General features: G+C 39.4%; 1 protein-coding gene across 1 annotated transcript; it reads right to left on the bottom strand.

Annotated features, from left to right (window-relative positions):
* Window positions 1-358: 358 nt before the first annotated feature.
* Window positions 359-12,623, bottom strand: n6amt1 (N-6 adenine-specific DNA methyltransferase 1). Its single transcript, XM_041259970.1, is given in 7 exon segments — window positions 359-366; window positions 1,237-1,378; window positions 1,549-1,580; window positions 1,583-1,619; window positions 1,963-2,085; window positions 2,601-2,713; window positions 12,482-12,623. Coding segments are annotated over 7 exon segments (597 nt in total).
* Between the last annotated feature and the right edge of the window lie 13,655 nt (window positions 12,624-26,278).

The following is a 26,278-nucleotide window of genomic DNA, read 5'->3' as shown; positions in this document are numbered from 1 at the left end:
GGGTCTGTGCTGTTGAGGGGTATCGCTACTTCTTAGGAGGTTTAATGCACCTGGCTTCACCTCATGTCTCGCAACATATGCCAAGGAGGCATGGCGATATCCCACAGTGACACACACACTCTGTCGTGCCATATTGCTTAAAACACGCTTTAAATAACAGGTGGCCTTTTCATGCAGGTCATCCACTAAGGACCTTGTCAACAGAAAAGCCCATCATTGCGGCTCTTTATTTCATGTCTAATTCCCGTGCTTGCTAACCGGCACTTTTATAAGTACACCATCAAAGTGTTTTTTGCAAAAATAAGGTGGTCAATGATTGGTGTTAACTGGAGTCATAAATGTTTACATTCTTTAATGTTTAAAGTACTGGAACACATTTTACCACGAGATAAAAAAAGGCCAGAAACCATCTGTGTAAAAAAATAATACTTTATTTTTTAAATTGTGTGTAGTGCCAGAGAATGAGAGAACAGCTAACACAGAATTGTTACGTCCATAAAATGTGACAAATATTATTTTGCGTGTTGCGTAGTGACAAAGGGAAAACAACTCTGCGTTTGATTGTATCAGCATGGGCGGGAAGGAGAATCGAGTTCCTAGCTAACATCATGCATAGTGACGGAAAGTGCAAAGGGTGCCATAGCAATTCTTCTAGGAGAAGACTACCTCCAAGATGCAACAGAGTGTTGTAGAAAGTGAAATGGAAATGCATTTTAAGGAGGCTTGCACTACGTTTGAGTGCAATCCATTGGAATGGTGGAAGGCTAATACACAGCGCTTTCCCAGGCTCTCAAAACTGGCAAAGATATATTTGTGCATCCCGGGATCACCTGTGCCCTCAGAATGTGTTAGGGTTGGAGTATAATCGAATACCTATCCCTAGTTTCACTATGCAGTACATCAGGTACCAGCAGCAAAAGTGTGTTTTCATATTTTATATGTTAATTATGATGCCGCTTACCTTACAGCTAAGTCTAAGTCAAGTAAATATACATTGCGTTAAGTGTCTTTTTTTTTTTTTTGAAAACAAACAAATTATAATTGATGGTTTGGGGCATTTTCAACATTATCAATAAAAAATGTCAGTTATCATAGTTTTTGTTATTTGATTATCTAAAGATAATTAAAAGGGAATAGTATGGTAAAGGGCTATTTAATAGCAAAGAATCTTCTCCATAGTAGTATTTTATAAAAGTAGTAACTATGAGTAAATTGCATTTAAGTATGGCTTCTTACCTGGGTTATTCTCTTGCACGGTAACCAGATAGAAATGCCCCTGATTGGACAGGAGCTGGGGAACCACTGGAAACAGCCTGTCCATCACCTCTCTGCCCCGCCTCCAACCTGCCCATGAGGCCTGGATACCACAGCTTCCTACCTGCAACAGGAAAACACATGGGCATTATTGTAAACCTCCAGTCTCACTCACTACTACAAATTTGTGTCTTTTACCTATTCATTACTGCAGTTTCACCACTAGATGGCAGTAACATGCACTGTCCAAGTTAACCTGGCTAGTCTTTGCATTGTATCCCATGACTCCCTCACCTCCTCAGATGGAGTCACAACGTAGGGGGGTTACTTACTTTCTCTAGAAGCCTGGGCAGCAGTGCACTGACCTGAAACAGAGCACAAATTGGTGGGAGTCTAGAAGTCTAGTGGTTAGAGCGGAGAGAATGAGTGGAACTGTGATCCAATGGTTAGAGCTGAGGGACTAGGAGGGAGGCAGTGTGATCTCATGGTTAGAGCTGAGGAACTGGAGGGAGGGAGTATGGTTTAGTGGTTAGAGCTGAGGGACTGGAAGGGAGGGAGTATGGTTTAGTGGTTAGAGCTGAGAGACTGGGAAGAAGTCAGTGTGGTTAGAGCTAAGTAAATATGAGGCTGTAGTGGTTGAAGTTTAAGAACTGAAAGTCAGCATGTTTGAGTAGTTAGTGGCTAAAAAAAAACAATATTATTACTTACCAAATCGGTGATTACTGGCTGAACACTGACGTCATTGCAGCGTGCGGTCTCTGTAGTGCAGGCAGCAGCTAAGGGGTTGATATCTGTACAGCTTGGCATGAGACAGAGACAATTCAGTTTCAACTGAGAGATCAGTGTATGATAACAGGGATACAAATACATTTGCGTCTATGGCCAGAAGCACATGTGCTTCTGGGTAATCCATTTCTTCTTGAGGCATTTAGCTAAACTACTGGGCTCTACATAAACATTTTGGTTATATAGAGGCATCAATACGTACATCTTTACATACCAAGAAAAGTGATTAACCAAATGAATGGGGCATATGGGGTCTATATGTGAATTAACACATATAGTGAATTAACATTCTTGTTTTTCACGTTTAATAAAAAAAAAAAAAAAAATGTTTTTGGTGCCTGACAGAGAGAAGATAGTTGAGGTGTAAATCTCCCTCCCCGCCAGAAAAGGCACTGTGCAAGGTGGGTGGTATCCTTCTCCCTAGACTGGCTGAGTCGACAGTAGGTGGAAACTGGAGGTCGGCCATCTTGGGGAAGTGGGTATCAGCACATACATGGAGATAGGTAGAAATCAGGTAGAAGCTGATGCTGGACCTACTCTCTCTGAAGAAGCAGTTATGCATCTTGCTCCAAGGCATCCATCAGGAGGAAGGTGTCCTCGGCCGGGTTGTACACCTTGGCAAATGCACCGCGCCCAGTGTGGGCATACAAGGGTGTGGGAAACATCCCCTCTTCTGCAAAACACAGCAGGGGACAGGCTTAGCTGCATGACTTGAAACATCCACTAGCCCTAAATACAGTTTTGCACAGTTTGTACCATGAGTATTAGGGCCCTGGTAACTTTGCTCCGTACTGATTGCACTTGTTCAAAGTCTTGGAATGGGTGAGGGGCTAGTCTTAAAAGTTTCAAGCCCTGGTGAACTGGTATTGGAGGTGACCTAAACAGGAGATTGTCAAAGCAGAATCAAACACAGTATACAAGCACTGTCTAAAACCCTGCAACACAGCCACAGAGGGACTGGCACAAAGCCCAGTGAATCCCACACAAAGAGAAGAAGCTGCATCCCATAGTTGGCATTGTAACACAAAATAATACGATAAACATCTTAATAAGAAGCCCCCTTTTAAATGACGTAGTTTGGTATGTTCAAGAATATAATCTTCTTCAGAACTGGATATACAACTGTATTAGGTCCCCTAAAACAAACGGACATTCAGGGGAAGACTTCTAGATATTCACTTGCAGATTTCCACTCAACCTGATCAGTTACAGCTCCAGAACAGTAATCGTTTGCAGCCTAATCACGTTGCATCAGCCTCACTGGCTTCCCTTGTCACTACAGTTATGGCAGCGTTATAGCCAATGTATACATTTTTATACTGGGCGTTTGGATCACTTGTTGGTAGCTCATTGACCCAAACCATAAACTATGATAGCTTAACTTTGTATCATATGCTAGGATTTACCATATAAACAGCACTAACACTAATATCAGATCATCCTTCTTTCTGCCAGGGTGCGCGTAATACTGGTCAACTCTGCGCAAGGCGACCAATTTTAAATGATAAAAACCGAGCGTTTGTGTTACTGAAGTCTACACTAATTCGATATTATAAGGCAAACCTGTTTATTATTGTTGCTTCAGGATTAACTGATAGTGAAGCCTACACACACAACGCACGTATTGTCGCTGGTTTGGTCAATGATGTGCAATGCCAACAGCAAAGAAACATGTAATATAATGTACCACAACAGAATAAAAAATGTAAACAAGCACAGTTGTATTTATTTCAACATTACTAATTACAAAATCAAATCAATCCGATGTTATAGGCTTCTCTAGTAATTTATCATGCGACCAAGAAAAAAATGAACATCTTCCAGCAAGAAAAGAATACAACTGCACTGCACGCTTGCCAGCACTGTGTTTCGGGAGTTGTAGTTTTCAGCATAATTTGTATCAATTGCGTCAACAGTACATTCCATGTGCAATTAACTACTTCTCCCACAATCCAACGTGAAAACGCAAGTGGCTGTGACGTACACAGACGTTTCGGACAGACTGCAGGCTCACCAGGGTAAGTCACCGAGGTAACCTCACTCATCATACCGTTACGTATAGCGTTTTTAATTACGTCATTCTTCTGGCCGTACAGCTCGACCACGTGATGAGGGTAAGCTATTGCTTTGGGTTTTGAAGTTAAGAAGTTTACAGATAACAGTTGTTATTGATACCTTACAGTTTACAAATAAATAAATAAATAAATAGGAACAAAAAATCTTCTCCAAGGCAGCTAGTGTTCACATAAAATGCATGTGTTGTGTTTTACAGTTGCTTGTGTGAAGAAATGAAAAATTTGCATGTAACACGATTGAGAGTATATTTAAATATTCCATGTATGTGAAATAAGTCTGGTGACACTATTTTTATGTTAACTTTAAACAGTCAGTGACATTGAAGAACATTTATACATTTTTACTGGAGGTATTTTTAATTGAAGAATTTGGGGATGCCGTTTGTCTTGAGATGATTTCTCTAGTAAGCATTACTTTTCAAGTTAATGTATTACATTGTTTTTCTTAAATCAATTCTACTTTGTCTCTTTGTGACCTTTCTGTTCAACTGTTGCAATGCATATCATGAATACTGGTACTGTGATTGCTTTTCAGTACATTTGCAACAATAATAAGTGAGCTTGCTCATGACCTAAGGTTTGCAGATCAAATATCTGTAAAAAACAGTTACTGAGTCAAAAAATTCTTGCAATGGCTTATTAAACACTTATTAAGTGATAATTAAGTTGTTTTCTTCACTTGTAATGGTTGATTTAAAGATGTTATCATGGTGTTCTGTGACTTTCAGTGTTCCACCATGTTTTGACAATTTTAAAATCACAAGGAATTAACCTGGTTTTCTTAGTCTTGGGCTCTGCCCCAGTATGGTCCTTTTTTTGTTTTGTATGCTGTTAAACATTGTACATGCTATAGCAATTGCTGTTTGTGAAACCTCATTTCCAGATACTATAACGTAACCCTTACAGTCCATTTATTCAGCGCTTGTCAGACGCGTCAGATCCAATTTATTTTCACATGCGCTGTTTAATATATTGTGGCAGGCTGGCGAGTGGATAAAGGCCTGGAGACAGACTGCAGTTCAAAAAAATGCTAATTTTATTATAAATAAACAAAAATAAAGGTGCACAAGGGCAAAATATCAGATATTTAAACACAAATAAAGGAAAAACAAAACTCACAAAAATAAAGGTTTCCAGGCTGGGCAATGCCTTCACTGGATTTAGCAAAATTCAAAAATCTCACACACACACACACACACACACACACACACACACACACACACACACACACACACACACACACACACACACACACACACACACACACACACACACACACACACACACCTGCTTCCTCAGTTCCCTCCTCCTCAATGAGAAGCAGAGGCCTCCTTTTATGTCAGGTGGCTGTGCGCTGATTGATCGTTAATTAAACTAACCATCTAATCAACTAATCAACCCCAGCCACCTGAACATAATAAACCCAGGCAGGTAGGGGAAATTAACCCCATCCCTGCCAATTTCTGAGCCAATTTCTCTCACAATTATATATTATATATAGATATATATATAGCATTATATATATATATAATATATATCCTATATATATAGATATATTTTTTTTTCAGAGTAAAACAGGTTTAAAAGGCCCTGCATAGCAAAAGGACATCATTACTGCATCTCCAGCCAAGCCCCACCCCTTGTTTGCTGTATTTTTCACATACCTCTGCATATTGGTAAATCCTCTCCTGATCACTCGTTTTATCACCAAACTCCTCAATAATGCGATCCAAGTCATTATTTTATTACTATAATACCTCAAAAATCTCTGCAAATGTCCATGATATTCTTTGAGCGGCTGTCTTCTTTGTTTGTGTCCATGTTATCTCTGTGGTGCAGGGGCTATGTGTATTGCTCAGATATGCCCCTTTTTTCTCCCGGCTCCTGTCAGTCTCATTTGGCCATTGAAAGGTTTTCTCTGCTTTTTCCGGAGAAAAAACGACCAGAGACCTGTGCTTGACTGCATACTCACCAGACATGTCACCCAGTGAACATGTTTGGGATGCTCTGGCTCGATGTGTACGACAGCTTGTTCCAGTTCCCACCAATATCCAGCAACTTCGCACATTGAAGAGGAGTGGGACAACATTTCACATGCCACAATCAACAACCTGATCAACTCTATGCGAAGGAGATGTGTCGTGCTGCATGAGGCAAATGGTGGTCACACCAGATACTGACTGGTTTTCTGATCCACACCCTTACCTTTTTTTAAAGTATCTGCGACCAACAGATGCATATCTATATTCCCAGTTATGTGAAATCCATAGATTAGGGCCTAATGAATTTATTTCAATTGACTGACTGATTTCCTTATATGAACTAGTGACAGAAGCAAACATCTTTGCAGTCTTCGTGATGCTTTCGTCCAAGAAGGATATTCTCCAAAATTGACAGAGAAATGGAACGTGCCAATAGGATACCAAGAGAAAAATTGTTGGAATACAAGGTAAAACCTGAGTCTAATAGAGTACCCTTAGTTGTTACGTACAGTCTATCCCTACGACCACTCTGCAAAATCATCTGAGAATTACACCCAATTTTAGCTGAAGATTTCACCCTCTCCAATATTTTCTTGGAAACACCTCTCCTATTCTACAGACAACCACCTAACCTGTCCCAGCTTATCATCCGGAGCAAATTACCAACTGACCTAAACAATGCACACAATGGAACTAAACCCTGCAATACCAACAGATGCAAAACCTGTTCCCATATCTCTACGCAGAATACCATCCTCACAGCACAAGGGAAACTGGAGATAAAAGAATCCTTCACCTGCAGATTCAAAAATGTAATCTACATGATTAAATGTAGCAAATGCTCTGATGGTACTTGCATAGGAGAAACCAAACAACATCTTCGGACAAAGGTGAATCTACACAGACACACCATCAGCAACAAAATTACCAGCACTCCTAATGGTAACCGTTTTAACATGCCTAACCATTCTCTGCATGATCTGACGGTTCTTGTTTTAAAGGGCAGTTTCAAAAACACACAAGACAAGAGAACTTGGGAACTTAAATTTATAAAATTCCTGGACTCAAAAAATACTGGTACCGAGATACTGGTTTTCTACCTCATTACAATATTACTATAGTACTTGTTTATATACATTGCATAAATGTGTATGTATGTGTGATTATATGTGTATGTGTGTGTGTGTGTGTGTGTGTGTGTGTATGACTTGCAGCTTTTTTCCTTACATTAGAATTGTAGTGATTAAAAATGGGTTATTTTTGTTAAAGTTCTGATGCAACCTTTGAATGTAAACATCAATCTCTCTTTCCTACTTTCACCTAAACAAGATACCTTTGAGGTCTTGAAAGCTTGTGAATAATTATTATTTAGTTAGTCCAATAAAAGGTATCAATTGTCCTTCTGTTTGTCTTATATGAACTGTAACTCAGTAAAATCTTTGAAATTGTTGCATGTTGTGTTTATATTTTTGTTCAGTGTAGGTGGAGACCAGAGTCAACACCACATTCCTTGATGGACCTTGTTCTTCAATCGAGGCGAGATGAAAAACAGAAAAGCCTGTAAATTTTAAATCTGTACTAATGCAAATATAGAGAGCTGAGCTAATCCTAAAAATGTGTGTGCCTTGTGGTTTTGTTTAATGAAGTACCTCTCAACAGTGAAACTACGTTAAAGTACTCAGGAAACATTCTTATATTTTGAACAGGTGTTGTAAACTGGAATATGTTTCCTCAAGAATACATTCAGGAGCACCGCCCTGAGTTTCAGATTACGGAGTGTGGACACTGTGGACCAACTGCAAGGACTTGGCACAGGGATATGTGGGAGGTGGACAGCATGAACTTTTGAGGGGCTATTATGCTGAAGTCCAATACCCTGGATTCTGTTCAGAGAACTGTGCCCAAGGACACAGTCCATTTTAAAATAATGTAAAAATGTGTAAACCTTGTAGCGGTTGGGACCCCTCTATAATGGGTGACTGCCTTGAGGATTTGTGCTCAACAGGCAGACTTTCTAATCCTTATCAACATACTTATAAATGGTGTTAAATAATCAAGTAGCTTGCTGTGACAAATTCCTCAAATCAATAAATGGCAACATATGCTTGTGGGGAGCCCGTGTTCTGGTGCATTGATAGAAGAGTACTCTGCATCCTATTCTTCAGAGGATCATTGTAAGATAACTGTAGTGTATACAGTTTTATAAGCATTTTCTGCATCAATCTATATCTGGGGTCTACTAGTTCAATCCTCATTGGCCAGCCGGTCTATCTGTTTTATTCAGTTTTTTGCTGTTAGTGATTTAATTGACACAATTCTAAGCATTTGTGAGTTTAGAAAGGTTTATTATTCCTATTCCCCATTTAATGAATGTTTCAGTTGCAGTAATAATATGACTGTCAATATTAAAAACAAACAAGCAAAAACAAAACTATAAGGATCATGAATGCAGGCAATTAAATGTAGAAATACCAACAGTACAGTGTACTTGTAGGTTTAATGATTGCACGTCAAAGCCTAAAAGGCAAATAGCTTCTTGGTACTATTGTAATAACTAAAAATAGTATTTACTTTAATTTTGGAATACCATTGGCACCCCAATTGGTAATTGTCACAGGCAGAGATATTTATTACCTTGTATGTTATGTTATAGTTGAGACTACACGACATTAAGTTTCTCAAGCCTAAGGAAAATGTATTGTATGTATTTCTGCAGTCTGTCTGTATTTAGCCCTTCTTAAACTAAAGCACCAGTCATCAGTTATTATGTTCAAATATTAATTGGAATTATTCCTGGAATTATTTGTTCATTTTCTTGATGCTTGACTTCTTTTTTCCTGAAATTGTCGTGTGATCGGGGTACTGGATGAGCTACCCTCAAGTTTGGCTTTGTAATTAGAAGCTGCGCATGCAGGGGTACAGTGAGTGAGGTACCTTCGACGAGGTATGCTGGATGAGCCTGCAGTCTGCAGCTATATGCTGTTGGACTTTTCGACTCACCAAGAGTTGGATGTATTCCATTTTAAGTCTTCTAAAAGCAATGTCATTCCTGTGTTTGATTTTCATCCACCATAATGAATGCTTGTTTCAGAACTTTGCAAGAATCTATTTTAAAGATGGCAACAAGGAAGAAATAAGAGGTCAACAGTACCTCTGTAGCCCTATGACAAACCTCTTGCATATAAAGATTATACACATATTATGGTTTTAGTTTTATGGATTTATTTATTTATACATGTTTTATGGTTTCTCTCGTTTTAAACTCTAACTATTTGCTAATATTGTATGATATAACCCAAAACAACATAAATGCATGTTGGTCATGTTTGTACATTTATTAAACTGTCATTCAAATCTATCTATAAGCCCACCAAAGGTCAGTTTGTTAACTCATGTTCCACAAAGGGTTTAGCCCTTCAAAGATGGGGCCAAAATGGGGTGTAGCAAATCTTCATTATTGAGGTTAAATATTTGGCCTGGTTTCATACCTGACCTGTATCTTCCACTACACAAAATAGAGACAAAATCAAAATCTTGAGGTGGGGCTTTTCCTGGATTTTGGTTGATTTGACACAGAATGACCCTATAATGTTTGTTTAGTATGTGTACCAACCCAACGAGGAAGTAAACTGAAATCCTATTAGGCAAACAAAAATAGTAAATATAATCAGAGAGAAAATGGTTAAGAAATGGCAAATGGGATGAGATAATTAAAGCAAATGAAGGTGGATTCTATAGAATACAAGCAAATAAAATAATAATATCACAATCAATACTTACATCAAAAGGGAGGAAACACAAGAATCAGAATAGGGCCTAATCATTGCCTGCTCAGAGTGAAGAGGCAGACGGTTTATGTGGAACATATTTGGTAGAGGAGACATTTGCAGCTTTTTGATGCTGTTGCAACAAATATAACAGACATACAAAATAACTATTTGACACTAAGGAAATCAGGAATTTGGGATTTAACATACTTTGAAATATTACTAATAATGAGGCATACAGTACAATAATTAAGTTAATTTGAGGAACTTGTAGATATAATTGGATCCGATTGAAACAAATTAATTCCATACTAAGTGCAATAAAAAAAACTACCAATGGATGGCATGAATGAGCCTTTTGCTTTCTATGCTTTGCATGCCACATAAAACTCAACAGAGGAAGAAGAATGATCAGGAGAATAGATGTTACATGTTAGTGCTGTTGTTTTGTTGCCGCTTTGAAAAATACTGAACAAGTAGACAATATTGATAAGATGAGTTTCAACTTTAACTAATTAAACATTTTAGAATTAAAATGGTAAGGGTACTGAGCTGGCTAAATAAATACGAGAAGCTTTTATAGTGAATTATACACACAATACTAAGTTACTGTACTTCAATTTAAAGGACGTTAAATAGCAAGGTATACAGATATTTTTTTCTTGTCAACTGTTCATTCATCAAGTCAGATCAACCAAAATGGGAAATGTTCTCCACTCCTCTCCAAATTTCATTTCAAGATTTATTTCATAAAAGTATATTGAACACCCTGAACTAAAGCGAATGTTAAAATGGCAGTTTCAATATTTGTATTAGTATCTTTGTGGTCTTTGTAATTCTTATAACTCATGCAGCCTATTTATTTAATTTTTTTTTATTACTGTATCTATGTTCATTAAAATGGTTTCTCCATTGACCATGCTGGGATTTTAGTTGTTTTATTCCTAAATGCATGTTTGTATGTGTTTTTATGGTTTACACATAAGTCCAGCACAACTCATGGTCTTCCTATGTAGATACTGATATGAGGAAGGGTCCATTTTTTGTCTCACTGGACTACTGTCTGGCAAAAACACTGTTGATTTATACCAAAGCAAATACTCAACACAGCTTGGCCAGCCGTGCAATCCTAATGGTGTATAAAATCCCTCCCCTGGGACCAGTAAGAGGGATTAGCTCAGTGTCAGGGCAAGAGGGACAGCCAAAGGCAACACTGTGAGCAGCTGCTGTCGCTGAGATCAGCCTGCACATCCAGACTGGCACGTCGCTGCTTGGGCTCATGTTCCGCAGGTAGTGTTAAAGGGTTGCTAACCAAGGTCTAAACATGTATTTTCTGTACAGTAGCAGTTTATCGATATCCTAACTTTTGCACATCCTGAATTTAAAAAACATCCAGAAATATATTTAGCTTGTCAAAGTTTTTACAGACATACAAGAATGTGAATTGAAAAAAATATCACTTTTTTTGGCAGAAAAAGTTTTTCTAAAGTGTTCATTTATAATTCAGAACTGGACATGGTTAAATATCACAGCATTTCAAATATATGCTAAAATGTATTGTTTTGGTTTTAGAATGGATGCACCTGTATACAATCAACCACTTTGCCACATTAGTACATAAATTGTTTTGTGTTATTCACAAACATGCATTTCTTAGAGGGTACCTGTGGTGAACTGAAAGTGAATATAGTCTTGTTTAAATAGAAAATATGTTTCCAAATGCTTCTGTCATATTTTACAGCCTCTCCTATTGTTGTGATGAGCTATTTTGATGCACAAAGTGTTCAAACCACGACAAGCTTCAGTGCTCTGCGTTGTAAATATGGCACCGTGGTGTGACATGACAGCGTTGATTTCTGCAATTGATGCCTATAGCTACACACGAAGCAAAGTCATTTGCATGTAGATACACAAATATTATGGATGAAGAGAATAATTCCAACACAATACAAAATGGTACCTGTATGAGCAGTTATTGTTAGACTACAGCAGTCTAACCTCTTCACTCAGCGAGAGTGATGATTTAGATGAGGATAGCCGCCAGCTTGTTTTAGCAAAAATCAGTGGATACCCACCTGCAATTCTCTGTAATTTGTTATAAATATGAACATTGACTGTTCATGGCTCTGTACAGCCGTTTTTATGCTACTAGTCATTCAGCCTTCTTTATTCACATCAAGTGGCCTCACAGGCTTTTCAATCGAACCACGACACACTTAAACTCCTTGGTTAGAGCTGAGACTGGCAGCTGTGGTATCCCTTTACCATACAGACCCACTGATGAGGCAGCGCGTGACTCCTAACCATTTCCTGACATATGAACTGATTAATGCTTCTAGCTTCTCTGCTGTTGTCAAGGAAACCTTATACATTAGCCGCAGAAAGCACTGGATTTTAAGTTTGCCGGTAAAGCACTGCTGTCTATGCTCTTGAACCCTTGCACTGCTTGTTTTCTCACTTCTCCCATGAACTGTGTCTGTTAGGTTCCCATCGTACCATCTCCCAAGACTTTCCACAGGCTTCTCAGACACTGTTGATATTGCCTCACCATTCCATGAGCCAGAGAGGGAGGAGCTATCGTTGCTGTCCCGTGAGCCAGAGGCGGAGGAGCCATTACTGCCGTCCCGAGAACCTGAGGGGGAGGAACCACCGCTGCTGTCCCACGAGCCAGAGGGGGAGGAGCTATTGTTGCCGTCCGGAGATCCAGAGGGGGTAGGAGCCATCACTGCCATCCCACGAGCTAGAGGGGGAGGAGCCATTACTACTGCCTCCAGGGCCAAAGGGGGAGGAGTTGCAGGCTTATCCCCCTGAATTTTTTTGGGGTGGAGAAGGGCAGGTAGTCTTTCCACCACCGCAGCCGAAGGAACAGGCAGCCTTTCCACCACTGCTGCCGAAGGAACTGGCAGCACCACCAGCCCCACCACCACTGCCAGAGAAGCCAGCAGTTGTGGGCCTGGGGATGTCTCAAGAAGGGACAGTGGACATTCCCTCACACCCACCCAAACTTTGGATATTTAGGGGGGAAGGTGGCCATTTAAGGCCATTTTGTGCATTGCACAAGGGGGGAGGTGGAGAGTGTTTTGAGATGTGTTACTCTTTGTTTTTGTTATAAATAAAACCAATACAGCTAAACACTTACCATTTTGCTTCCGGGTCTGTGACACACCTCCAACTGAAAGGAGGATGTGCAGACCAGGAGAGGATGAGCAGAGGATAAGTAGTTTCACCAAACTGCTGCTTATATTGTTCGGAACTGTGTTGTGATGTATTATGTGGGGTGGAATAATTGTAATAATAATAATATTCCCCTGAAGTCACATGTAGCCTGTGAACAGTATTTTATGGAAGGTTTTAGTGGTTTTACTTGGTGCATTTTTGGGTGTTTTTAGAATAGGTTTTGTATTGAAATACTGTGTGAAGTGGTTTCGAAATGGCGGATTTTTCTAATTGTCTTATAAAATAAGTTGTATTCAATTGTATAATTTTCTGTAATAAAAAAATCATAATTTTTACTTACTGTACCTGTTTCTGTACACTCCATGCAAAGGTCCAGTCAGTTTGAAATCCAAAACAACCTGTAGGCAAAGGGTTATAAAGATCATTTTTCTCTCTCTGTAAATTCGTGTTAATGAAAACTAAGCTAGATCCATTCGTTAAAACTCCAATTTTAAAATAACTTGGCTCACAGCAACAAGCCCACCCATCGTATTAAAACAAAGAAAGGTAAGTCTAGGGTTATTCTTAGTATTATTGTGATTTTTTTATGTGCTTATTTTTCAGTCGGCTATACAGTTTATTGTGTGGTCCGCCGAGATAAAAGTTTGAGAACCACTGGTCTATGCAATTAACAAGATGTACTGTAATATGACTTGGTGTGCTTCTAGAATTATTAAGTTGGATTTCAGTGTCTGTTAATAAATTCAGTGTATATTGAACATTTCACCAGCATAATTGTTTGTGTTTACAATTAGAAAAACAGGAACTTTAGCCCTCATACTAAATATTGTTTAGTATGTATACAATAGCTCATGTATTCAATACACTCCAGTTATAACCAATTATTTAAAAGGACATTACAAAAAAGTATGTTTTCAATTTAGATTTAAAGGAATCCAGTGTTTCAGCCTGCCTAATGGTAATCGGAATAGAGTTCCACAACCGAGGAGCACAACTCCAGAAAGCTCTGGCTCCAGCTGTTTTAACTTTTTGGAACAATTAAAATGTCTGCATTTTCTGATGTCAAAGGATGACTAGGCATATACAGAATTAGTAGTTCTTGTAGATAGGATGGCCCTAATCCATGAAGGGCCTTATAAGTTATTACATCGACTTTTAAAATCAATTCGGTAGATCACTGGCAACCAATGTAAGGACCTAAGCACTGGAGTAATAATTATTTTTATATGTTTATATAAATTTTATATTTATAGTGGACCACCATCACAAAGCACTTTACAAGATACGAGGCTAGGGTGTGTGAACTATGCATCAGCTGCAAGTCTGGCAGCTGCATTCTGAACAAGCTGAAGCCGTCTGAGTTTAGTGGCACGTATACCAACATACAAAGAATTGCAATAATCAAGACGAGAAGTTATAAATGCATTTATCAACATCACTGAATCCCTCACATCCAAAACAGCTTTTAATTTGACAACATTTCTCAAAAGATAAAAGGCTATTCTGATAACAGAATATGGAAATCAAAAGAAAGTAACACCCAACTTCTTCGCTCTGGTGGAAGGTTAAATGGAATTACCATCAAAATTAATGTTGGTTAGATTCCATTTTAGAACCAATTAACAAAATCTCAGTTTTCTCTGGGATTTTTTCAACCAGTTTGTAGCCCTCCATGATTAGATCTCAGTTAAACACTTTGTAAGTGTATTCATTGCCATATCTGCATGTGTAGGAAATAATTCTATATGTGTATATAATTACACATATACTGTATATAAGTATATAATTAGCATAAACATGAAATTCAAGATTGTATTTTCTAATAATGTCGCCAAGAGGTAACATGTATACACTGAACTTCAAAAGGCTCAAAACAGAGCCCTGAGGAAGGTCAAACTGTACAGTACCTATTTCAGAAGTATAGTTGCCCAGTGAGATAAATTAATGATGATGAGATAGTTAGAAAACAAACCAATCAAGAACTTTCCCTGAAAGAAAGAACAACATGAGATGATTTAACAGAATGGTATCAAATGCTGCAGAGAGACAGAACAAAACAAAAATTTTAATAATTTCATAGTCTGTAGCCATATGAAGATCATTGCAAACTTGCAATAAAGCAGTCTCAGTACTATGACCGGAATGAAAATCTGATTGAAATTTTACTGCTGAGATGGTCATAAAGTTGGTCGGCAACAACTTTTTCAATTACTTGTGCCATAAATTGTATGTTGGGAATAGGGCGTTAGGGAGAGATCTTGTTTCTTAAGAAGAGGTCTCACCTGCGCTAGTTTCAAATCTAGGAGAAAGTTAGGTTACTGATTCCTTGAAAGAGACCCTGGTTACCTGAAAGAGAAGATGACCACCAACCAATACTTTTGGGATATGCCTACTGCAGGTTAGGTATTTGCTGAGCTTTTTATGTCAGAGCTGTCCAATAGGCCCCTCCGGGGAGTGACGTCCTTGGTCCTGTCTCTCTCACTTCTCTTTTGCATCGAACCTGTGTAAGCGACCAAAGCGACCTCACAAGGTTTGGTGGTCGTCTCCTCTTTCAGGGAACCAGGGTTACATTTGCAACCTAATGTTCCCTTTCAATTCGAAGATCACCAACAAATGCTTTTGTGAAAAATATACCAAAGCTGTTGTGAGGAAGCGTGAGCAGAGACAGCATACAAGTTTGTAGAGGGAGCGGGAGCAGAGTCGGCATACAAGTTTGTGGAGGGTGTGTGCAACCTTAAGAACCCTTGTGCCTAATGAAGGCATAGCAGGATTTACCACAATCCAGTGAGATAGTTACTGTTTCAAGAGGGCTTGACCCAAGGGTCCTTACACCATGCGACAGAAATACAATGAACCTTGGCTGTACATCTCCCACTTGACCTGTGAGGGTACTAAGCAAGGACACAGATTTTTTGATGGGCTGGCTTGACAGTTCTTTCCCCGGGTCGGGAAGCCAGTCAGTCTGGAAAAAGGTGAGACTCCGTTGCAAGAACGATTGACCTGGAAGGGAAACAATGTAGTAGCTGCAGATTGTAAAGGCAGCTGCATTCGTTTACCAAGGGGCCATGTGCGATAACATGTAAGGGGGATGAAGAATAATAATCTCTTCCTTTGCTATGGTTTGTAGTGAGTTAAAGCCAGACGAACAGTAAAAGTGTGTTGTTATTAAAAACCGTGAGTGTTGTATTTTTGTTTGTTTGTAATTGTATCGTCTTGTCTTGCATGTTACCAGGCAGTTAATACAGTTCCGGAGCTGTCGCCAGGGGCCAGCACAAAACCGGACAACACTGCATTTGTCACAAACAAAAACACCACTAGCACTAATTTACACACTAACGGACTTGGGTATGTGTTTTGTGTTTTGTGTGGGTGTATAATTAAACAGGATTATTATTTGCGGGGAAATACAGGGATTATAAATTAAGTAATACACTCCGCTGTATTACTCACTTCCATTATTATTTACTGTTTATTTTGCCCTCAGGCACTGGACTTAAAAATAGATAAAAACAAACCTTATCACCTGGATTACAATTGTCTGCCTGTTCTTTAATCCCCTGTACCTTCACACAATCAACCCCTTTGCCACACACCATAACAGACGAAGAGCTGGTCTGACTGACGCGGAGCGTTCGAAACGGGCTGAGGGAGTTTAGTCTCTGATCCTCCTCTGAAGAAAATGGAGGGGGGTGGAAAGCCTCTAGTTCCACTGACTGATTTAAGTGGAAAGCCCTAACCACCTTAGGTAGGAAAGCGGGGTTCATACGTAACAGCACCGTTTCCATCGTCCCAAACACGCATGCAGGAGCTGTGCACTGACAGAGCCTGTAGCTCACTGTCTCGCTTGTGGAGGTGATGGCTAACAAAAAGGCTGTCTTCATAGAGAGATACTTCAACTCTATGGAATGCATAGGCTCAAATGAGGCCTTAGTGAGAGCCTCCAGTGATGGCAGCCGACTCGAGAATCCTTCCACTAGGGCTGATGAGAATGCGCCTGCTTCTGGAAAATACGCTCAAGGTGCACCCGGTCCGAGATCGGTACTGGCTGGTGCGAGTTTCCAGACAATGCCGGAAGACACTGGAGTGGTGGCTCCGTCCCGGCAATCTGCGTCTCAGATCTCCCCTGGGATCCCCCCACAGAAGGGAAATGGTCACTTAAGATGCTTCCAGGCTGGGCTGGAGAGCGGTCTGGAATGGGAGAGGAAGGAGGTCAATGGAAGGGACATTGGCAGCAAGCACACATAAATGCCTAAGAGCTGCAAGCAGTGAACCTGGCATTATTTCATTTTCTCAAGCAACTAGAGCACAAACATGTGCTGGTCTGGATGGATGAATACCACAGTGGTAGCCTACATAAACCACCAAGGCGGCCTACGCTTGATGGGCCGGACAAATTTTTTATTTGGTTTTTGGTTCCTGGGTAGTAAGTGTTATTTCCTAATTGCTTATGCCTCAAAAGTATAGAAAATGGCTATTATTCCTCAAAAACTTTGCTTTTGTGACCAGGTGTGACAAAGTGCCCGCCCCTGTGTATATTATCTGTTATGTGTTGCGTGTGGTGTGTTTAAATGTTGGTGTATAGACATTAGTACACGGGATATAAACGGGTCTGTGTAACACGAGTGTTTAAAATGTATATGTGTATTTAGGCACGAGGATTGCACAGCACTTCACGTGCAAGTAAAATGTAATAATATGTGAGCACGGGGAATTGCACTTTATTAATTCATGTGCTGGGATTCAAGTGAATAATTAATAGGTAATTGAATCCCAGCACAACAGTATATATAGATGCACGTTGTCACATATTCGCAGTTGGGTGTTCGGTGAGTGGAGAACGGGATTGGAGACGGAGGAAATAGGTATAATAATAATAACAACAACAACGTAAAGTATCTGCTTACCGTGTTTGTCTGTCTAGTCCGTTTTGTTTGTCTTTTTGTTTTGGCGACGTGTGCTGTGTCCTGTGTTTTCTGTTTGTTTAAACCTTTTATTTTGTAATAAACCGGCGCCAACAGGCGTCTTAATCATTTCATTTCATCCTGTCTGTTGTGTATTTCATTCCTCTTCCTGGTTCTGACGCCGCCCACTTCGGCCGTCTCTGTGACACCAGGACAGTGATATTTTGAAATTTACCTATTTTCCAGAACATTCCAGATAGATTCAGTGCTGAGTAAACTTGGAGTAACTTCTAGAACTTTCTAGAACTTTCCAGTAATATAAATAGTAATATAAATACAGGGGCCTTAAGCCCACCAGTTCAGTTTAGTTCCAGCTGCCTAAGTGGATACTTATCTGCATTTTTCTGAGATGGCATCAAGAGGCTGCAAGCTATGTCTGCGGCCAATTTATCAAGACAAGAGTGAAAAAGTACTCAGTGGATGCATCTGCTAAGATGTATCAGGCCTACAAGGCATATTTCGGCATGCCTGTCGGGGATCAAGACAAACCCTGGGCACCTCATTTCACCTGCGAGCACTGCAAAAAAACTCTGGAAGGTAAGATGGACAATTGTTGCTCAGAATTTTATGTTATAAAATTAGTTAAAATTTTTAAAATTGTAAAAGTTTTTAATTTTAAAATGTTTAACAATTTTCAGTGTTATTGAAAAAATATATCATATATGAAAAATGTTGCGAGAATCTCTTACACATTAGTCATGGGTGAAATAAATGTATTTTGTAGGATGGTACAGAGGGGAAAAGAGAGCCATGAAGTTCGCTATCCCAAGAATTTGGCGGGAACCCACTGACCACTCAAGCAACTGCTACTTCTGCATGGTGGACCCTTCCAAACATCGGACTGGCAAGAATGCACCTGCTATCATTTATCCGGACCTTCCTTCATCCATCGCCCCAGTGCCACACTGCCATGAGCTCCCCATACCCACTCCTCTGGAGAGAGCAGCCATCTTTAGAAGAGAGCAGCAAGTCAGAGAGCGAGGAAGACGTTGTAGATCCAGATGACAATTTCAGAGGTGGAGCTGAGGAGAGAAACCCATACTACCCCAACCAAAAAGACCTCAACAACTTGATTAGAGATCTTGGTCTCACCAAGTCCAATGCCGAGCTTTTGACGTCTAGGCTCAAGCAGTGGAACTTGTTGGATGAAAGTGTACAAGTCGCAGATCAGAGGAAGCGTCACCAACCTTTTTCCAGCTTCTTCACCCATCAAGATGGGCTCTGCTTCTGCCACAATGTGACCAGTCTGTTCGAGGCAATCGGAATCTCCTGTAACCAGAATGAGTGGCGCCTCTTCATTGACAGCTCATCCAGGATCCTCAAGCCGTGCTGCTCCATAATGGTAACAAGCACCCATCTCTTCCCCTGGTTCACTCGGTGCACCTCAAAGAGGATTACAACAGCATCAAGACCTTGCTGGACGCCTTGAAGTATGATGTGTACAGCTGGGAGGTCATAGGAGACTTCAAAATGGTAGCATTCCTGATGGGTCTCCAAGGCGGTTTTACCACGTTTCCCTGCTATCTTTGCCTTTGGGACAGCAGGGACACCAAGGCGCACTACCACAGGCGGGACTGGCCACAGCGGACCGAGCTCTCTGTGGGGAGGAACAACGTCAAGTGGGATCCACTGGTGGACCCCCGGAAGGAGCTGATGCCACCACTGCACATCAAATTGGGCCTTATGAAACAATTTGTCAGAGCTCTAGAGAAGGAGTCGGCAGCCTTCAAGTACCTTCAAGACTTCTTCCCCAAGCTGTCTGAGGCAAAGGTCAAAACCGGTGTCTTCGTCAGACCACAGATAAAGAAGATCCTGGAGTGCAATGAATTCCCCAAGAAGCTCACTAGTAAGGAGAAAGCGGCTTAGAACAGCTTTGTCGCAGTTGTTCGGGGCTTCCTGGGCAATCACAAGGCTGAAAACTATGTGGAGCTGGTTGAGACTCTGGTGACTACGGCACAATGGGCTGTACGATGTCCCTCAAAGTCCATATCCTTGATGCTCATCTTGATAAATTCAAGGAGAACATGGGAGTGTACTCGGAGGAGCAAGGCGAGCGCTTCCACCAGGATATACTGGACTTTGAACGTCGCTACCAAGGACAGTATAACGAGAACCTGATGGGAGACTACATTTGGGGGCTGATTCGTGAAAGTGATTTACAGTATAATCATAAATCTCGAAAAGCTACTCACTTCTAAATCTTTTGTAGTCATTTTTGTATTACTTTAGTATAAATACATGTTAATTTGGATTCATATGTTGTTTTTTTCTGACTTTATGTGAACGAAAAGACACAAATTCGCCCGTTTTCTCATTGGAAATAGGTACATTTCAAAATATCATTGTCCTGGTCACAAAAGCAAAGTTTGTGGGGAATAATAACCATTTTCTATACTTCTGAGGCATAAGCAATTAGGAAATAACACTTACTACCCAGGAACAAAAATTGTGTTACATAGTGTAATGGTTGTCATAACATTGAAAGGGAACATTAGGTTATTAACATAACCCTGGTTCCCTGAAAAAGAATGACAACCATTACCCTTCGAGGTCAGCTGACACCTGTTTTCTAAAGAAAATGGCGATATGCTACGATGAGAACGTTCCTCTTCTGTAGGCAGAGTGATTGGTGGTCAGAGAGGGTTCTTCCCATTCGGTAATGGTTGTCATTCTCTTTCAGGGAACCAGGGTTATGGTATAACCTAACGCTTTTTTACATGTTGAATATGATAAAGGTGTTTTGTTAAATGAGATGTTTCTCAATGTCATAAAAAGTCTTTTTTTTAAAGCATAAAAGTCTATTTCACACATTCTCTGCTTGAATCTGAAAAAAAGCAGAAAAATTCTTTCTAAAATAAAGGTTCATATTAATCATTGATTTTATTAAAGAAATAAAAATTGAATAGTAGCAAGCCCAGTTATCATTTCAGAGCTAAAATTCTGCTGTATACCCACTGATATCATTGCTGATAGAAGGGAGGTCTTTTTCATTTAAAATCTTTATTAAAAATGGATGGTCAACTCCTGATACCTTGTTATTGACAAAAGTAATTATTACAGTAACGCGTTTCATAAATAACCAGCTACCCCTAACTAGCTTAAACTCATAAATGAGAGAGTGTGGCAGGATAGAGGCCCTGCACATAATGAGAGGGGGCAGGGTAAAGCCCTGCTTGTAAATGCTTGTAAATATTGCATTATAATTTAAAATGTTTGTTGTTTAAAATGCATTGGGTGGTTTGTATGCTGGTGGTGGTTGGCAGGGATAGGGTTAATTTCCTGTCCCTGACAAATACATGTGAGAATGTGGCTAGAGCCTTAATTGAATGATTATTGGTCAATTAGGCTGAAGCCACATGGCATGTTATCAGGGGGAAATCCTTTGTTTGGGGAGTTGGGGTTTAGGTGTTTGAAAGTAGTGCTGGTGTATGTGTGTGCTCTCGTGTTCCTGTAAAGATTAGAAAGTGGTCAGTGAAGGTCAATGCTCAGCCTGACAACATAATTGTTTTTGTTTAACCCTTTATTTGAGTCCTTGTTCTGGTTACTTTGTTCCTGGGTGTTTGGTTTACAATTTGTTTTGTGAGACGTTGTTGTAAGGGACTCTGCAACTGATGCATAGTTCACAAACCCTAGTCTCGTATCATGTAAAGTGCTTTGTGATGGTGGTCCACTATGAAAGGCACTATATATAAAAAAAATATATATTATTATTATTATTATTATTAATAAACATTTTTATTTTGCTCTGTGAGCAGTGTTTTTTATTTACTTTTGTTTAATAAATGCGTGTCCCATTGCTTAAACCTGCAGTTACTGTCTCCTGAGTCTCTAACCCTTGGCTATCCTGTCACGGGGAATCATTTTCGTAAGTTGGTTAGCACTGCTTTAAGCATGCAGCCTAATGGTTCTTTAAGCTTTTGTCGTTGGGTGGGCTTGTATCTCCAGCTGGGACATTTACTTTTTGTATTTGAGAGGTAGCTGTTAACACTGGAAACAGCTCTGTTTTAGTTGTGCTGGTTAGTCATAGTATGTTGTGCAGCTTTAATGGCCCATTTAGTTTCCATCTTACACCAACAAACTGTAGGGGGTTTCAATTTCCTAACAGCAAATTGATTTTTAACATGGACATGTACATCTTAAATATTTAACGTGAGAGCCAGCACCAGATGGGTGCAATTACGCTCTGATTGTGAAATTCTGCCCTTTAAAAAAATTCTTGCTTTTTCAAAATTCTAGACATGAGGGAATAATAAAAGTGCTGCTATAAAACCTTTAGCTGGTATGCTACAAGTGATAAGTCAATAACTTTGTTTTACTTTGCACATTCCATACATTTCAGAATGATTGCATTTATTGGGCCACATGTTGGTATTTAATTTCTGTTTTCTGTATAAATTTTGAATCAGACATCATGTAACCCAACATACCTTCATTTTTTCTTAATTTCTTAAATATCATATTTAAAGAACGCTATTGTATTTTCTCTGACAGTCCTCCAATTGGAGCTAGTTAATTAATGGGAAAAGGGACCCAAATGTATTAGCAATGTTTATAAAGTAACATTTGAAACTGTCAATAGTAAATGGTCCGACAGTAACAAAATATACATTATCACTAGCATTGAAATAGTTTATTATCTGTTTTAACCCTTTGATGCCAAGGTAGAATGACCATATTTGGGCTTGAATATGACCACTTTGTGTTTAGCGGTTGTAGTTTGGCAACCTTACATCGGAATTTTGTATTAAACCGGCGCCAACAGGCGTCTTCATCTTTTCATTTCATCCGTCCTGTGTTTTGTGTATTCATTTCCTGGTTCTGACGCCGCCCACTTCGGCCGTCTCTGTGACACGTGGTGTCCTGGGGGGGATTTAACAGCGCCTCCAAGCGTCAGACCAGGAGAGGTTTTTTTTTTTTGTGTGGGAGAAAAAAAAAAAAAAAAAAGGGGGCGTCTTGGGATTACAAAAAAAAAAAAAGAAGGAAATGGGGAGAAGCAGGAAAGACGATAAAGAGGGGAGGGATTAAAATCCATTTTATCTATAGAAAAGCCTTTAGTAGCCGTTTCCTATGATATGATGTAGTTTGTTGTGAAATGCATTTATATGTTTTTTTTTTTTTTTTTTTATATAAACTGCACCGCCCAAAAAATAATTGAAAAATGTATAAAAAATATTTTTTTAAAAATTGCCAGTTTTGACCCCTTTCCAAGTTAGATACAAAAGAAATGATCAGCGTATGACAGATGCACAATATTATTCAAATATCTTCTACTATTGAGGAGCTACAAGGTTTAATCCAAGCCATGGTCTGTATGCTAAAATTCACAAAAATGTGCCTATTTTCAGAAGTGTCAGCTATTTTATGAAAGTCGTCCGGACTAAGCATAATATCACACACTACATTGCCAAATCATATGTAAAACCTTTTATCATGGTGATGTATGAAACAAAAAACAAGGGAAAATGAAGTTGTTTTTATTAAAAGTAGTTTTTATTTAAAATAATATACAAATTACAAGTGCATCAAAAAGCACAACTTTTTTTTTTTATTTCATGTAAAAATAAATAAATAAATTAATAAATAAATAACAATAAAACTGAACAACATTAAAAACTTACATTTTGTAATTTATTACTTGTCAAAAATGAACTGTGGGACAAATTAACAGTATAACTAAACATTTATAGCAACTATTTTATATAGCAACTTACCATACCTGCAAATAAAATCAAAAACAAGATTTATAATTATAACTCTCTAGTAGATACCTACCGTTTTAGGTGTTCAAGGCCGTTGGTGAATCATACATAATGGTTTCCCCTTGCATTCGGGAGTGAAGCATGCAGCAAACGTCTTATGTTCTATTTTAGCTGTTCAGTAACAAAGCCAGCAGTTCTTATGCTTCTCTAGGTAGCCAGGAACATGTAATGTATGGAACGATAAGGGAGGCTGACTTAATTTGGCTGTTGGCTCGTATAGTGGTACGTCATCATCTATTCGTATCTACCTAGGTAGCTGCTAGCAAAGATTTTTCACTAAAATGAAGATGAAAATATTTTCGGCATCTTTCAAAACCAGCTGTTCCCTCATTTTTTTCGCTCGACTCTTGGAAGAGAAGGAAACTGCTGGTGACCGCTATGTCAATGAAGTGGAAAAACAAAGTTTTCCACCATTTTATGGATTTAAGGAGAATGTGGTAGGAACCAGTTCTCTGGTCGGATAGGTCTGTGCTACACATTTGCTGAATATAGTCATGAATGGTGGCAGGCTGCTACACCACTGATCGAGTCCAATGCGCCTCGGTTCTTAACAGCCTTTCTACAGTGCTCGATTCATTAGCACTATGAAATGATAACAAACAAGTAATGGCTCGAATATCCCTCCACTGAATTGCTAAAATGTTCAACATGGATCCCCATTCTCCGACGTTCCCATTGTTTACAGTCCCTCAGAATAGCAAGAAAATGTATGTGATTTGTGTTGCACATGTCACAAGAATTACAACCAAGCCTTTTTAATTCTATTAGCAAATTTGGTGACCTGTAAAAGTTATCGAACCATACATTATAGCCTTGATGAACAAGTGGCTGGACCAATTCTAAGACTACCTTATTTGCTAGGCCAAATACCCTACTGTCGTGACTGCCAGTGTAAATGTCAAAATCTATTGTGTAACCGTTGTCTGACGCTGCTAGAACCCACAATTTGAACCTCCACCTAGTTAGTTTATCTTTCATAAACTGTCTCAAACCTGATTGTGACTTAGCCCTAACCATACGCTCATCGACAGTTCTATTTTGGTTTGGCTGATAAAGTTTAAAACATGTGGCTTTTAAGGTGATCGATGAGGTAGCGCAGTTTGCGTAGCCGATCACTGTTACATTCAGTGGCGGGATCAACGATATGTAGCGCAGCCATTATAACCTTGAATCGATCACACGTTGTGAACGCCCTAGCCCATTAGCAGTGTTGTAAAGAAGCCTTGCTCCAATACCGATGAACGTAGGGTAACCATACAATGCCCATGTAAATTGAGGTCTATAAATCGCATTAACTCCTCAAGGGTAACAACGTTCCAACCATCTTGACTATTACCGTAGCTAGGTTTTTGTATAACTAAATGCCATCCCTGGGCATTTGTAATTTTGCAAATATCAGTAATGAGAACCTGTGTGAAAAAGAGGAGGAAAAAATCTATTTCAACTTATCTGTGGTGGATCAAAGAGCACAAGTGACCATGGGGATGTCAACTCATGCAGGATGACTAGGTCTGCAATGGAGCGGTCTTGGTGCCTTGCGGCCTGCATCTTCATGCGTGAAGAATCCTCTGTGTCACTCTCTTCATTGACAAAATGGACTGCAGCAGGTTCTGCAGAAGCATTAGGTGTAGAGGCAGTAATGTGGGCAAGTGTGTAGTGAGCAGGTACAGACCTATCTGGTGACCAGCAACCTGGTGCCTTGAAATAAGAACATAAGAACATAAGAAAGTTTACAAATGAGAGGAGGCCATTCGACCCATCTTGCTCATTTGGTTGTTAGCAGCTTATTGATCCCAGAATCTCATCAAGCAGCTTCTTGAAGGATCCCAGGGTGTCAGCTTCAACAACATTACTAGAGAGTTGGTTCCAGACCCTCACGATTTTCTGTGCAAAAAAGTGCCTCCTATTTTCTGTTCTGAATGCCCCTTTGTCTAATCTCCATTTGTGACCTCTGGTCCTTGTTTCTTTTTTCAGGTCAAAAAAGTCCCCTGGGTCGACATTGTCAATATGTTTTAGAATTTTGAATTCTTGAATTAGGTCGCCGCGTAGACTTCTTTGTTCAAGACTGAATAGATTAAATTCCTTTAGCCTGTGTGCATATGACATGCCTTTTAAACCCGGAATAATTCTGGTCGCTCTTCTTTGCACTCTTTCTAGAGCAGCAATATTCTTTTTGTAGCGAGCTGACCAGAACTGAACACAATATTCAAGATGAGGTCTTACTAATGCATTGTACAGTTTTAACATTACTTCCCTTGATTTAAATTCAACACTTTTCACAATATATCCGAGCATCTTGTTGGCCTTTTTTATAGCTTTTCCACATTGTCTAGGTGAAGACATTTCTGAGTCAACAAAAACTTTTTCAAGTTTTTCAATTTCCTTTTTCAATTTCAGTATCTCCCATATGATATTTATAATGCACATTTTTATTTCCTGCGTGCAGTCCCTTACACTTTTCTTTATTAAGTGTCATTTGCCATGTGTCTACCCAGTTCTGAATCTTGTCTAGATCAT

This window comes from Polyodon spathula, chromosome 9 (assembly GCF_017654505.1).
Source record: "Polyodon spathula isolate WHYD16114869_AA chromosome 9, ASM1765450v1, whole genome shotgun sequence".
Taxonomy (NCBI): Eukaryota; Metazoa; Chordata; class Actinopteri; order Acipenseriformes; family Polyodontidae; genus Polyodon; species Polyodon spathula.
This window is presented reverse-complemented; position numbering and strand designations above follow the sequence as displayed.